Raw genomic sequence first — 16,773 nt, 5'->3', positions numbered from 1 at the left:
GGTTTGGGGAGTGGTGGAAATGGAAGGATGGTGTTTGGATTGTAAGGGAGAGCACGGCACAAGGGAGTTTGATGGTCTACATTTCTGCAATGGATGAGTTTATGGAAGAGTGTTTGGAATGGGTGAATTTCTGGCACAAAGGCCTTATTTCTGTGGTGAATGGATGTATGTGTTGATTAAAGGGGGAATGCAAAGGAAAAGCTAGAAATGCATGTGGAGTGGCTGCAAGGTGAATGAATAATGAAATGGGAAAGCATGTGCAAGGTTTTGGTGTGAATGATTGAATGTGCATGTGGCTGCAATGGAGGAGGAATCCTTCAATTTCGTCCATCCTCTTGGCTCCAAGCATATGATATCCATTCCAATCTCTAATTTGCTCCAAAAGGCTCCAAAAGGCATCCTTTTGCATACTTTGCCCTTAGAACATTCTTCACTACAATTGATAAAAAGAGGGTTTAATTTGTGTGCGTATAATTCTCGCATCACAGCCGGACGAAGAACCCAATCACTCCAGGATATGTTCACGAATCGGATGAGAACTCCGAGTCATAAACAAGTACCTAAAACAAGAAACAAAACAAGATTAAGAATCTGGAATAAAATAAAAACAAACGAAAATAAAACAATCCAAGGGATTAGCAAATTTTCTAATCCCCGGCAACGGCGCCAAAATTTGATGCGAGATTTACTTGACACTCAAATTAAACCCTCGTTTGACAATTGTAGTAGAATGGATAAGTGAGGGATCGTTCTAGACCGGGGATTAGGAGGGCTTGCTAAAACCTTCTAAATTGACTTAAAAACATAAAAACTAAATTAAAATACTCTTAACAAGACTACTATGACTCAGAAAGGCTTTGAAAAACTCAAATTGTCTAAAACAATCAAATTGACTCAAATAGAAGCTAGAACTTGATTTAGACGAATTTGCAATTGTTTATGACTCCAAAAGCTTAAAGATACAAAAATAAAACAAATACGAATGATTAAGACTTAACAAAATAGGGGGGGGGGAATTGTGGTTGGACGATATTAAATTAAAAAGACAGAATATAATTAAAGGCAAAATGTAAATATGAATGTGATAAAAATATGGATGATGGAATAGCCAAGGGGTTCTTCTCCACACATGTTACACTTGCAAAACAAAATTGATTCTCAGTTGGTCTTTCGATAAGTTGTGAAACTCAATGCTCCAAGTTAATTAGATCCACTTAGATTAACTTTCAGATTTCCCTAAATTCGTTGGATTGAATGGAATACGCATTACAACCATTCAAAACATTCCCCACAAGTCCTCAACATGAATGCATAGAAGAGATACAAGCAAGAATCATTACGCTCTATGAAAATTATAAGTGTTGACGAGACATTCGTTACTATGGATTGCATGAAACTTATGCCAAGAATTTGTTTAACGCGATTGTTTATAAGCAACCTCCACTACTTGTGAATATAAGTTCATAACGATTAGGTGAAACTTACTTATATTCTAGCGTCATATTCATGCATGAAAATTAAGCGCGCATTCTCAATAAACATACATAAATAAGTTATCAATCAAACGGTTAAACAAATTGAATCCACATCTTATGAAACGCAATTAGATGTAATCAAATCAAAATGCAAGCATAAACATATATTTGAATCACCCCCTAACCAAGGGGGGTTTAGTTCCTCATGGTACAAAACAAAGAGAATCAAAGAAACACCTAAACATTCCAACAACTCAAACTTGAATTGTATGAACGTTTAGGCCCTCTTATCTTCCATTCCTCATTCGTACAAAACAAAGAGTATTGAAATTAAACGTTGAAATCAAAGAAACACCTAAACATTCCAACAACTCAAACTTGAATTGTATGAATGTTTAGGCACTTTTCTCTTCCTCTTCGTTGTAGCACAAGGTCTAGGGATAGTTTGATGGTGTGAATGGTTTGGGGAGTGGTGATGGAGGGTCTCACTTTTGCAATCGGACCATTGAGGCGTTGCTAAGAAAGTACCATGTCAACCATAAGGTCTCCACACCTTACCATCCTCAAACAAATGGCCAAGCCGAGGTGTCTAACCGAGAAATCAAACAAATTTTGGAGAAGACCGTTGGACCAACAAGGAGGGATTGGAGCTTACGTTTAGATGATGCACTGTGGGCATATCGTACGGCATACAAAACACCCATTGGGATGTCACATTTTCGGCTCATCTATGGTAAGCCATGTCATTTGCCCGTAGAGTTAGAGCACAAGGCACATTGGGCCGTGAAGACTTTCAACATGGACATAGATGCAGCGGGAGTTCATAGGAAGCTCCAATTGAATGAACTTGAGGAGATTCGGAATGAAGCCTATGAGAATGCCCGAATGTACAAAGCCAAGACCAAAGCATTCCATGATAAAATGATTCGAACCAAGACCTTCACAGTTGGGCAGAAAGTGTTACTTTTCAACTCTCGCCTACGTTTGTTTCCTGGTAAGTTGCGTTCTAAATGGATTGGCCCGTTTGTTGTTACTAATGTTTTCCCTCATGGTGCAGTGCAAATCAAAAGTTCAAGGACGCAGCAAGAATTCAAAGTGAATGGGCATCGATTGAAGCCCTATTACGAGATGTTTGAGGAGCATGTCGTGGAGGAGGTACCCCTCCATGCCGTGGAACCTAGTCAAGCTTAAACGGAGGTACCGTCCGGCTGCAAGACGTAAAAGAAAACGCTTCGTGGGAGGCAACCCATGCATCCGAATAGAGAAGAACTTGGAAACCCCTTTAAGAGACTTATTTTTATTCCTTTCTTTTTCTTTACTGCCTTTACTTTGCTTTCTTTCTCGTATTTGTTTATTTGCTTGCTCTGTTGTGACTTTCTGCTTAAAACATTGAGGACAAAGTTTGATTTAAGTGTGGGGGGGGTAAACAATTTGTATTTGCATGAATTTCGTGGGATTTATTCACCTTTCACTTAGAATGTGGTTTCTTGCTGTTTTAAGCGTTTTTAGAGTGTTTTAGTGTGTTTTATAGTGTCTTGGTATAAAACTCCGAAAATTTGATAAAAATTTAAAAAAAAGAAAAAAAAAAAAAAAAAAAGAAAAAAAAAAAAAATTCTTTTCTTTGTTGCTATTTCGTTTCTGCCTTGTTAGGTTGTTTAGTTGTTATTGTTTGTTTGTTTATTAATTGTGTGAGTCTATGATTGTAACATTGAGAAAATGTTTGATTTATTGATAGGCAGTGCTAAACAAAGAAAGATGATGCTTCATAAAGGTTGTTTGCTTGAGGCCCCACTACGTGGCTTTACTCTTGAAGCGGAAGGCGTAGGAACGGAAGGCGTAGGAACAGAAGGCATCGGAGCGGAAGGCGTAGGAACAGAAGGCATCGGAGCGGGAGGCATCGAAGATAGAGCATTCCAGGCCTCAATACTTGGCCAAGCGCTGGATGAGCCAGGAAAAAGGTGCCTCTGGAGGAAAGACGAGAACCTTTCACGGTCACTGTGAATCCGACCTTCAGACTCTTGCAGCTCATCAAGCTTCCTCTTCATGCCCGTCGAATAGTTGTTTGCAAACACGTGCAAACTTCTATTCTCATACTTCAGCTGCTGGATCTCCTGCTTGAGACTTTCCACCTCTGCCATCAATGATTCCACCTGACGGGAGCGGGCAAGCAGGCGTTGGCCCATGTTGGACACAGAACTCGCACACTGAACACTAAGTGCGAGGGACTCTTGAACGGCCAACTCATCGGACCGTCCTGACAGCAGCCTACTATCTTTTGGAGTGAGGAGGTTCCTAGCTACTATTGTAGCTGTTGTGGCGTCCTGCATCACAGAGTCTTCACCTGAAAGAGGACCGTTAGAAGAAAAGAAAGAAGGGCGCCATATGTTACCTTGACGCGGCGCGCCCGTATCACTGCTAAGGCTCAATTCCAAGCTAAGGTTCGATGAGTTTGCCATTTTTTCAAAAGTGTTCAAAGAAAAGGGATGGAGTTAAATTTCAAAGGGCCGGAGTCGATTTTCAAGAATGGGAAATCTGCAGAGTGTGTTTGTTGTGGTGATTGATAGCTCAATAAAAAAGCCAAGGCGACGCGTCCACCAATTCAAAAAAAAAAAAAAAAAAAGCCGGAATCTCCGGCGTAATTTAGGCGACGCTTTCTCGGCTTTTCAGAAGGCGCGTTCAACTTTGTCAAAAGATTTCTTCTTTTCAGACAACACGTGGAGGCCATCATCACAACTACACATCTTTAGCCGACAAGCGCAAAGTTCGGCGACGCTTTCTCTGCTTTTCGGAAGACGCGTGCAGCTTTGTCAAAAGGAGCCGCATCTGCACTACCACGTGTCGTTCAGAAAGCGAAGGGGTGTCGTTCAGAAAGCGAAGGGGCGTCGTTCAGAAATCGAAGGGGCGCCTGCTCAGAAATCGAAGAGGCGTGTTCAGAGATCGAAGAGGCGCCACTATTTCAAAAAGCCAGATTTGCGGGATCAAAACGTTTGTCGACAAAGGTAACAAGTACCACCACTTGATATTATCTCTATATATGTCGACCTTCGTCTTTTATGGCAGGGCAAACCTGAAGAAAAATGCCCAACTCTCCCTCACCTCTGAGGGCGTACTCCCAGCAAAGCCTTTCGAAAGACTCAATTCTTTCTTCTTCCCCAAAGATGATACCAGATGCCTGGAGTACATATGACCCAGGAGGAAACAGCACAACAAATACATGTGCTGATTCATTCACCGCTTCTTCAAAAGCAAAGGTATCTCATATCATCAAGGTCAAAAGCAAAAGTATCTCATATCATGCTCTTTCCCTGTCTTTTTCTTTGTCCTTGTTCTTACTCGCATGGCAAAGTAAAACAAGCAATCAGCCGGCACTTGGAGTCAGTCTTCCGTTCTGGAGCCAACTGTCTGGAATCTATTCCTGATTGCTTACCTAGCGTTGCTCTCGAGTAGTCATCTTCAACGGTTGATACACTTCCGGAGAAGGGACCACTTCTGCAAAGGGGAGCGAGTAAGGCAAGTGCAAATGATACATTGAAGCATGTGGAGACAAACATAGGCTGAGTTATCCTCCAACCCTTTTCAATACGAATTGGAAAGATTGAACAAAGAAACAGATAAAAGGGATAAGCTCAGACCTTCGGGGGAGACCAAAAGAACCATCCTGCTGCCCAGTTCAAGAAGTAGCACAAAGGAAAATCAACGATGGGCAGAAACCAGTTCAAGAGTAAGCCTGTGGAATCATCAAGATCAAGCCTCAATGCAATCAACAAAGAGAAGATGGAATTTACACTCTATAACCAGATTTGCGTCTCTAAACTCTTCTCTTTGTTAATTACATTATGCCATGTTTAGTATGTTTAAGTGCTTTTTGTGTATTTACTTATGCTTTGTGTGAATCTATGCTTAAAACATTGAGGACAATGTTTGATTTAAGTGTGGGGGAGTAACTAAGTATATTTGATGCAAATTCGTTGGATTTTATCACCTATCACTTCACATGTTGTTTCTCACTGTTTTAAAACTGTTTTAGTGTGTTTTGTCTTAAAAATTCGAAAATCCCATAAAAATTTGAAAAATTGTTTTGAAAAACCCAAAAAGAGTTGTTTTAAAGTTGTTTTTGTGTGTGTGTTTGTGTCTTAGGATACCTTCCAACACAATGATAAGGATTTGGTTTGTAATTGCATGACTGTTAAAAAGAGTTATTAACATAGAGAAAAGTTTGATTTACTCTTGGTATATGCTTGGTTATGGTTATAATGTATAACTTCACATGCAATCATAAAAGAAAATTTAGTTTTTGTAACATGCCTGAAGGAAGGAACTCAAACAAATGCTACAACCCTGAGAGACTTGAGCCTATAACGTTCTTTGGAGAGTATAATCTGTGATTTCTTGTTTTCTAAAATCGTTGCATGATCTCATTATTCTTTGCTTGGTTACTACTTAGAAGGCGTTTCATCATATAGTTCCAAATGCTAGAACTCATGCCCATTTCATTCAAAGCATGTTATTGATTTGCATAACATATATCAAGATGAAGTTGTGTAGTTGCCACCATAGCCAAATAGCCTCGCTTCCCATATTTCGTATATGTTGTAAGTTTTACCCCCGTTGAGCCATGTTAACCCATGTTCTTTGTTTACCCACTTTATCTTCACCTAACCTAGAATATGACCGTCCTTACCCTTGTTCTTAAAAGATAGTGAGCATGACTTAATTGAATTCCTTTTGAGTTACATTATGAAAGAAAATAAGTGTGGGGGAGAGAATGTTTAAGTGTTTTTGTTTTGAGATTCAAAAGAAAAAAAAAAAAAAAAAAAAAAATAAGTGATTGAAGAAAGGTTCCAAAACACCAATTCTGGGCGTAAATTGTCTAAATTCTCCCTTTTTGTTCAAAAGTTGAGTTTTCATTCAAAAGTGAATTCTAAGTTGATTAAAATGCTTTGCTCACTATTTCTTTAAGAACCTTTGTTTTCCATATCCCTTCTTTATCCACATACCCCAAGCCCCGTTACAACCCTTGACTTCTATCTTGAGTGTTGTGTATTTCAATTTGTGGAGTTTGAACTTGGTATGAGCTTATGGTGTCACTGGTTCTCGCGTCTAAGTAGTAGCATTCTATTCATGAGATCATATCTAAAATTGATTATTAACTCCAGAATTTGCGTTCTTTGTGATACATATATGTGAGTGTCGTTTTCATGTTTACATCAATCTTCTCACATATGACTAGATTAGGGTGTGTAGTTAGAAAATCTGAGTAAAAATTGAGTGCATATCTTGAAAGGAATTGAGCAAATTCTCTAAGGCATGTTACTACATTCAAAACATGGTTTTAAATGCTTAATTGTGAACTAGTATATGGTGACTATGATTAAGAATGTACTTAAATGTGAAGATGACTAAAATCTGTGAGAATGATGATTTTTAACTTGTCATGTGCATTGGAAATCCCTAAGACGGTTGTTGGAAGGTTTAGGTTGTGTTTTACGTGTTTAGTGTCGTTTTGTTTATTTGTTTTTATTCTGTTTTGCTCGAGGACTAGCAAAAGCTAAGTGTGGGGGTATTTGATAGGAGCATATTCATGCGACTTAAATGGCTTGTTCTCGTGCATTTACGTTATGTTTCTCTCGTTATTTTAGTCCTTTATGCTTCTTTTGTGTGTTTTCAGGTTCTAAGGGCCTAGGGAGCAAGAAAGTGCATTTTGAGGCCATTTGGAGCATTTTTGGGCATGGATTGGATAGCTTATCCATGGAGCCAAGAGGATGGACGAATTTGAAGGCCTTGTATGCACTTGAAGACACAAAACAATGGCTCTAGCCCAATCAAACACATTATGCCATACAAACCAACCTATTTTAGGCCCATTCTATGTACTTAAACCCTAGCCCTTTAAACTAATTCATTTATCACTTATCAAACCATTCACTTATCACTCACCACATATCATTCACTTATCACTTAACATATCATTCATTTATTTCACTTCCATACTCCTCTTAATTCCACATGCATTCTCACACATGCACATCATTCACTCACATTTCCACCATTCATTCTTTATTCCTTTCCAAACATCTCACATGCATTTCCACCTTCCTACTTCATCATTTCACCACATTCTCCCTCTTTAACTCACATGCATTCATCATAATTCACAACACAAAACAACTTCATTGCCATGGGTTCCCATTTCCTTTCCAAACATCTCACATGCATTTCTTCATTATTTCCTAACCCTACATGCATTATTTATTGCATCTTCACATGCATTCACACACACTTTACACATTCAAACCGTGAGCTCCCATTCCTATATGCCATTTTCAGATTTCCACCCACTAACCTAGTCATCAACACATGCACTTCCACCTTTCATCCACAATGATTCATGATTCATTCACTTTGCATCCTTTAAATCACATACTTTTCCATCATTAATTAGCCACTTGCATCTTAAACAAACAACCATATGTTCCCTCCACTACTCCTATAAATACCCTTGCATTCATTCATTCAATTCATATCTCATATTTCCATTCACAACACTTCACACAACACAAATACACATCCATTGCCGCAATTCCCCTTCCATTTTCTGTGCAGTTTTTCTCCTTCATTGCAGCCACTATCCAACCACTTCCCATCCCTCCAAAACACTTCACATAATCCCCAAAGCTCACCTTAGACCTTGTGCTACAACAACGAGGAAGAAAAGAGTGCTTAAACGTTCATACAATTCAAGTTTGAGTTGTTGGAATGTTTAGGTGTTTCTTTGATTTCAAAGTTTAAATTTAATTCTCTTTGTTTTGTACGTATGAGAAGGGAAGAGAAGAGTGCCTAAACGTTCATACAATTCACGTTTGAGTTGTTGGAATGTTTAGGTGTTTCTTTAATTTCAAAGTTATGAGGAACTAAACCCCCTTTAGCTAGGGGGTGATTCGAAACTATGTTTATATTTGCAATTTGAATTGATTACGTTTGGTTGGAATTTCATAAGTTGTGGATTCAATTCGTTTAACTGTTTGATTGATAACTTATTTATGTTTGTTCATTGAGATTGCAAGCTTAATTTTCATGCATAAATATGACGCTAGAATATAAGTGAATTTCACCTAATCGCTATGAACTTATATTCACAAGTAGTGGAGGTTGCTTATAAACAATCGCGTTAAACGAATTCTTGGCATAAGTTTCATGCGTATTCCATAGTAACGAATGCCTCGTCGATGTTTATGATTTCCGTTGAACTTAATGATCTTTGTTGAATGTCTCTATCATGCGTATTCCATAGTTAGGGACTTTGATTAAGAATAATTTGGTTGTAATGCGTATTCCATTCAATCCAACGAATTTAGGGAAATCTGAAAGTTAATCTAAGTGGATCTAATTAACTTGGAGCATTGAGTTTCACAACTTATCGAAAGACCAACTGAGAATCAATTTTGTTTTGCAAGTGTCCGAGAGGCATAGTATATGACATGCGGCCGCTTGTCTCTTCTTTGTCCTAGAACAGCTCCTAATGCATAGTCGGATGCATCGCACATGAGCTCGAACGGAAGGCTCCAATCTGGAGGTACAATAATGGGGGCCGAGACTAGCTTCTCCTTGAGTTGGTTAAATGCCGAATTACACTCTTCATCAAACTTGAATGGCACATCTTTTTGAAGCAATCGGCAAAGAGGGTTGGACATCTTGGAGAAGTCCTTGATAAAACGCCTATAGAACCCTGCATGGCCAAGAAACGAACGTACCTCTCTAACCGAAGTAGGAGAGGGTAAGTGACGTACAAGGTCTATTTTCGATTTATCTACTTCAATTCCTTTTTCTGAAACAATATGTCCTAAAACTATACCTTGTTTCACCATAAAGTGACATTTCTCCCAATTCAAGACAAGGTTAGTTTCAGCACATCGTTTCAAAATTAAGGTCAGATTATCCAAGCAATTATCAAATGAACTCCCAAATACACTGAAATCATCCATGAAAACCTCAATGATCTTTTCAACAAAATCGGAAAATATACTTACCATACACCTTTGGAAAGTGGCCGGTGCGTTGCATAAGCCAAATGGCATGCGACGAAAAGCAAATGTTCCAAAGGGACATGTGAATGTGGTCTTCTCTTGATCATCCGGGGCTATCACAATTTGGTTATATCCAGAGTATCCATCAAGAAAACAGTAAAAAGCATGACCGGCTAACCTTTCGAGCATCTGGTCGATGAATGGCAAAGGAAAGTGATCTTTCCTAGTCATGGCATTTAGCTTCCGGTAATCGATACATACCCGCCATCCAGTCTGAATGCGTGTAGGCACGAGCTCATTCTCATCATTCTTGATAACAGTTACTCCGGACTTCTTGGGAACGACTTGAACTGGAGAGACCCAACGGCTATCGGAGATAGGGTAGATCACTCCGCAATCCAAAAGTTTGATTATTTCCTTCTTCACCACTTCCATCATCGGAGGGTTGAGACGGCGTTGAGCCTCTCGAGTTGGTTTAGCCCCCTCCTCAAGAAGTATACGGTGCATGCATGTGGTAGGGCTTATTCCTTTAATGTCGGCCAAAGTCCACCCTATGGCCGTTTTGTGCTCTCGCAGCACCCTCACAAGCTTCTCCTCCTCCATTGCCGTGAGACTTGATGAAATGATGACGGGCAATGTTTCGCCTTTTCCCAAAAACACATACTTCAAATGGTCCGGCAACGGCTTAAGTTCAAGCGATGGTGCCTGAACAACAGAAGGTAGCATCTTAGTGGAAACTGAATTTGAAAGTGAGAGTGGAACCTTACCATATTGTTGTGGCAATGACTCAAGGGCTGCCACAACCTCAATTATTTCTTCACTAGAACCCATTGCAAAGAATTCCTCCTCCTTGCCGTGGCCTTGCATTGGCCCAAATCCTTCATTTTTGCGCTCTATGGCCTTAGTGATGGTTGTTTCCAGGGCGTCCTCGTTCAATTCTTCAAGGTATACCTGCGCCAAAGAATCGATAACATCAATGGAAAAACAAGAATGGTCATCAACAGGATATCTCATAGTTTCAGAAATATTAAAATCAATCACTTCCCCATCGAATTCCATTGTCAAGGTGCCTTTATATACATCAATCTTCGTTCGGGCCGTCTTCATGAATGGCCTACCAAGGAGAATCGGCAAAGATGTAGAATGGGCTGAATCCTCCATGTCTAGGACGTAGAAATCAGCCGGAAAAATTAAATGGTTCACCTGCACAAGCACATCTTCCAAAACTCCTTTTGGATACGCGTTAGAACGATCGGCCAATTGTATAATTACACCATCTTGTTTTAATTCACCCAAATTCATAGATGCATAAATAGAATAAGGCATGACATTTATGGATGCACCTAAATCAAGCATGGCATGTTCAAAACGATTATGTCCAATCACACAAGGAATCGTGAAACTACCGGGGTCTTTGCACTTGGTAGGCAGCTTACGTTGCAAAACAGCGGACACATTCTCGCTTACCTTCACTACCTCTTTGTTTGCCCTTCTTCTCTTTGTATTGCATAGGTCCTTGAGGAATTTAGCATACTTTGGAACCTGTTTGATTGCATCGAGAAACGGTATGTTCACTTGCACTTTCCGGAACGTTTCAAGAATGTCCTTCTCGCTTTCTTCCTTTTTTTCTTGCATGAACCTGCGAGGAAAAGGTACATTGGGCAGATTAGGACGTGAAGTACATGAATTTGAACTTAAATTACCTGATTTGGCCGAGTTAGGGTGATCTGCCTCAGGTTGTGTCGTCTCTTCATCTACTTTCTGGGCAGATTTGGGATTGTTTGGCTCGGTCCCAACTTCTTTTCCACCCCTTAGGGTGATGGCCTTGGCGGATTCGAATCCTCCCTTTGGATTGACTGTGGTTGAGCTAGGAAGCTTTCCTTGCTCTCTAATCTGTCCAAGGAACTCAGAAATCTGCCCTATTTGTTTCTTCATATCCGTCATTTCCTTCTCGTTATTTGCTATCCGGTTGTTTTGATTTTGCAACCCCTGCGAAATAGAGGTTAGTAATTGCATAGCTTGATCACTTTCCAAGGACGTACCTGAATGAGATGATGTCGAAGGTTGTTGGGGTTGTTGGGGTTGTTGGGGTGCATACGGCTTGGAATAAAAACCAGGGGGGTTTGGCCTAAATCCTCCTTGTTGGGCAGCTTGTTGTGGCTCCCTCCATTTGAAGTTTGGATGGTCCCTCCATCCGGCATTGTAAGTGTTCGAGTATGGGTTGTTTTGATTTTGTCCTTGGAAGCCAATTGCATTGGCAGATTCCCACCCACCATTCTCGATTAGTTGAGGGCACTTGTCGGATGGATGCCCTTGAATTGAGCACACGCCACAAACTTGGTGTTCTTGTGCTTTTGGACCAATCACAACCTGAGAAACAAGAGAAGTAAGATTAGCAAGTTGTGATTGAATTTCAGAAATAGCACTCACCTCATTTACACTTTGTTGTCGTGGGGCTTCCCTTTGACCCACTCCTTCATATTGTTGAGCGTTGAGCGCTCGGTTGGCTATAAGAATCTTGGCATCCCTTGGTGTTTTGTCCACCAATGCTCCTCCCGCTGATGCATCAAGCATTTGACGTTCGATAGGAAGGAGGCCCTCATAGAAATATTGAAGGAGAAGTTCCTCCTTCATTTGATGTTGAGGACATGAAGCTACAAGGCCCTTGAAGCGCTCATAATAAGCCGGGAATGTCTCGCCATGATTCTGTTGAATACCACTAATTTTCTTCCGTAGGAGAATCACTCTCGAAGTAGGGAAGAATTTCTCCAAGAAAGCACGCTTCATACTCTCCCACGAAGTCACAGTTCCCGGGGCTAGTTCGTAGAGCCAATCTTTGGCCTTGTCCATAAGTGAAAATGGAAAGGCCTTCATCTTCAATATACTCCCATCCACATTGACGGGGGTCATGCTCGAACAAACCACCTCGAACTCCTTCAAGTGTTTGTTGGGGTCTTCCATAGACAAGCCATGGAACTTCGGAATATGGTGTAATAAACTGGATTTGAGTTCAAATTCCTCAGTCTTCCCCTCTGCAGCCGTGGGGTATTGGATACAAAGAGGCAATGCATTATCCAAACCCGAGGCCGAAAGCTCCTTGATGGTTCTATTATCTGCTGCCATGGCTTGTTCTTCTTCAAAAATCTGATCCGTGGGCTTTTCTTCTACACCTACTTCGTCTTCTTCAAGCCCAGGTTGTGGTGGAGGTTGTGGTGGCTCTTGTTGACTCCTCGTTCTCCTCAAAGTGCGTTCAAAATCACCGTCAAAGTCGGAGATGTTCTCTATAATAGGCCGAGAGCTACGAGTCATACACAGTACCTAAAAAAAAACAAGGAAACAAACAAACTAAGAATTTGAAATAAGAATGCACGAAAAACAAAATATAAAAATAAAGACAAAGGATTAGCAAAGTTGCTAATCCCCGGCAACGGCGCCAAAATTTGATGCGAGAATTATACGCACACAAATTAAACCCTCTTTTCGTCAAATTGTAGTATATGTATAAGTAGGGATCGTTCTGGACCGGGGATTAGGAGGGATTGTTAACCACTTGGATTTGACTCAAAAACGTAAAATAACAATATGAAACACTATACTAGACTCAAAGAATGCAAAACTAAACTTTAAAACTCTAAGACAAACCAAAAGACTCAAAACAACACAAACACACTCAAATCTGCCTAAAAACCACTTTCTGGGCAGATTTGAGCACAAACACAAATTTGGACGAAATTAAGTAATAAAATGAATCAAGAACGTAAAAACACAATATAAAACACTAAACTAACTCAAAGAATGTAAAACTAAACACTTAAAACATTAAAACAAACCAAAAGACTCAAACATCACCCAAAACACTCAAAACTGCCTTAAAATCACTTTCTGGGCAGTTTTGAGCACTTTGGTGAATTTGGACGAAATTGGGAAATAAAATGAATCAAAACACTTAAAAGCACAAACTAAATTGATTTCTAACTAAATTGGACATTAAAGTAAAGGGGGATTTAGATTTATATGAAAATTGAAATAACAAAACAAGTTAATAAACTAAACAGCTTGTAAAACGAATTTGATGGAATGGAATGAATGGATGATAGAATGGCTAAGGGGTTCATCTCCATACATGTTATACTTGCATAATAAAATGATTTCCAATTGCATTTCAATAAACCATGAAACTCAACACCCCGGGTTAACCGTGATGCACTAATTAACCTTCAAATCTTCCTAACGTTATTGAATTGGATGGGTTAGCGCATACAACAATTCAAAACATTCCCCACAAGTCCTCAACATGAATGCATAGAAGAGATACAAGCAAGAATCATTACGCTCTATGAAAATTATAAGTGTTGACGAGGCATTCGTTACTATGGATTGCATGAAACTTATGCCAAGAATTTGTTTAACGCGATTGTTTATAAGCAACCTCCACTACTTGTGAATATAAGTTCATAACGATTAGGTGAAACTTACTTATATTCTAGCGTCATATTCATGCATGAAAATTAAGCGCGCATTCTCAATAAACATACATGAATAAGTTATCAATCAAACGGTTAAACAAATTGAATCCACAACTTATGAAACGCAATTAGATGTAATCAAATCAAAATGCAAGCATAAACATATATTTGAATCACCCCCTAACCAAGGGGGGTTTAGTTCCTCATGGTACAAAACAAAGAGAATCAAAGAAACACCTAAACATTCCAACAACTCAAACTTGAATTGTATGAACGTTTAGGCCCTCTTATCTTCCATTCCTCATTCGTACAAAACAAAGAGTATTGAAATTAAACGTTGAAATCAAAGAAACACCTAAACATTCCAACAACTCAAACTTGAATTGTATGAATGTTTAGGCACTCTTCTCTTCCTCTTCGTTGTAGCACAAGGTCTAGGGATAGTTTGATGGTGTGAATGGTTTGGGGAGTGGTGGAAATGGAAGGATGGTGTTTGGATTGTAAGGGAGAGCACGGCACAAGGGAGTTTGATGGTCTACATTTCTGCAATGGATGAGTTTATGGAAGAGTGTTTGGAATGGGTGAATTTCTGGCACAAAGGCCTTATTTCTGTGGTGAATGGATGTATGTGTTGATTAAAGGGGGAATGCAAAGGAAAAGCTAGAAATGCATGTGGAGTGGCTGCAAGGTGAATGAATAATGAAATGGGAAAGCATGTGCAAGGTTTTGGTGTGAATGATTGAATGTGCATGTGGCTGCAATGGAGGAGGAATCCTTCAATTTCGTCCATCCTCTTGGCTCCAAGCATATGATATCCATTCCAATCTCTAATTTGCTCCAAAAGGCTCCAAAAGGCATCCTTTTGCATACTTTGCCCTTAGAACATTCTTCACTACAATTGATAAAAAGAGGGTTTAATTTGTGTGCGTATAATTCTCGCATCACAGCCGGACGAAGAACCCAATCACTCCAGGATATGTTCACGAATCGGATGAGAACTCCGAGTCATAAACAAGTACCTAAAACAAGAAACAAAACAAGATTAAGAATCTGGAATAAAATAAAAACAAACGAAAATAAAACAATCCAAGGGATTAGCAAATTTTCTAATCCCCGGCAACGGCGCCAAAATTTGATGCGAGATTTACTTGACACTCAAATTAAACCCTCGTTTGACAATTGTAGTAGAATGGATAAGTGAGGGATCGTTCTAGACCGGGGATTAGGAGGGCTTGCTAAAACCTTCTAAATTGACTTAAAAACATAAAAACTAAATTAAAATACTCTTAACAAGACTACTATGACTCAGAAAGGCTTTGAAAAACTCAAATTGTCTAAAACAATCAAATTGACTCAAATAGAAGCTAGAACTTGATTTAGACGAATTTGCAATTGTTTATGACTCCAAAAGCTTAAAGATACAAAAATAAAACAAATACGAATGATTAAGACTTAACAAAATAGGGGGGGAATTGTGGTTGGACGATATTAAATTAAAAAGACAGAATATAATTAAAGGCAAAATGTAAATATGAATGTGATAAAAATATGGATGATGGAATAGCCAAGGGGTTCTTCTCCACACATGTTACACTTGCAAAACAAAATTGATTCTCAGTTGGTCTTTCGATAAGTTGTGAAACTCAATGCTCCAAGTTAATTAGATCCACTTAGATTAACTTTCAGATTTCCCTAAATTCGTTGGATTGAATGGAATACGCATTACAACCAAATTATTCTTAATCAAAGTCCCTAACTATGGAATACGCATGATAGAGACATTCAACAAAGATCATTAAGTTCAACGGAAATCATAAACATCGACGAGGCATTCGTTACTATGGAATACGCATGAAACTTATGCCAAGAATTCGTTTAACGCGATTGTTTATAAGCAACCTCCACTACTTGTGAATATAAGTTCATAGCGATTAGGTGAAATTCACTTATATTCTAGCGTCATATTTATGCATGAAAATTAAGCTTGCAATCTCAATGAACAAACATAAATAAGTTATCAATCAAACAGTTAAACGAATTGAATCCACAACTTATGAAATTCCAACCAAACGTAATCAATTCAAATTGCAAATATAAACATAGTTTCGAATCACCCCCTAGCTAAAGGGGGTTTAGTTCCTCATAACTTTGAAATTAAAGAAACACCTAAACATTCCAACAACTCAAACGTGAATTGTATGAACGTTTAGGCACTCTTCTCTTCCCTTCTCATACGTACAAAACAAAGAGAATTAAATTTAAACTTTGAAATCAAAGAAACACCTAAACATTCCAACAACTCAAACTTGAATTGTATGAACGTTTAAGCACTCTTTTCTTCCTCGTTGTTGTAGCACAAGGTCTAAGGTGAGCTTTGGGGATTATGTGAAGTGTTTTGGAGGGATGGGAAGTGGTTGGATAGTGGCTGCAATGAAGGAGAAAAACTGCACAGAAAATGGAAGGGGAATTGCGGCAATGGATGTGTATTTGTGTTGTGTGAAGTGTTGTGAATGGAAATATGAGATATGAATTGAATGAATGAATGCAAGGGTATTTATAGGAGTAGTGGAGGGAACATATGGTTGTTTGTTTAAGATGCAAGTGGCTAATTAATGATGGAAAAGTATGTGATTTAAAGGATGCAAAGTGAATGAATCATGAATCATTGTGGATGAAAGGTGGAAGTGCATGTGTTGATGACTAGGTTAGTGGGTGGAAATCTGAAAATGGCATATAGGAATGGGAGCTCACGGTTTGAATGTGTAAAGTGTGTGTGAATGCATGTGAAGATGCAATAAATAATGCATG

At 39.1% G+C, this 16,773-nt stretch overlaps 1 protein-coding gene across 1 annotated transcript in view; it reads right to left on the bottom strand.

Annotated features, from left to right (window-relative positions):
• LOC137744432 (uncharacterized) overlaps window positions 1-16,773 on the bottom strand; it is a gene marked incomplete at its 3' end in the record, with an annotated part of 33,087 nt that overhangs the window by 5,254 nt on the left and 11,060 nt on the right. Inside the window, exon 3 of the mRNA XM_068484248.1 lies at window positions 9,170-9,919. Coding sequence (XP_068340349.1) covers window positions 9,170-9,919 — 750 coding nt within the window. The remainder of the gene's footprint in view (window positions 1-9,169; window positions 9,920-16,773) is intronic.

Source organism: Pyrus communis, chromosome 9, assembly GCF_963583255.1.
Source record: "Pyrus communis chromosome 9, drPyrComm1.1, whole genome shotgun sequence".
In the NCBI taxonomy this organism is placed as follows: Eukaryota; Viridiplantae; Streptophyta; class Magnoliopsida; order Rosales; family Rosaceae; genus Pyrus; species Pyrus communis.
The sequence above is the reverse complement of the archived record's forward strand: the minus strand, read 5'-3'. Positions and strand labels throughout refer to the sequence as shown.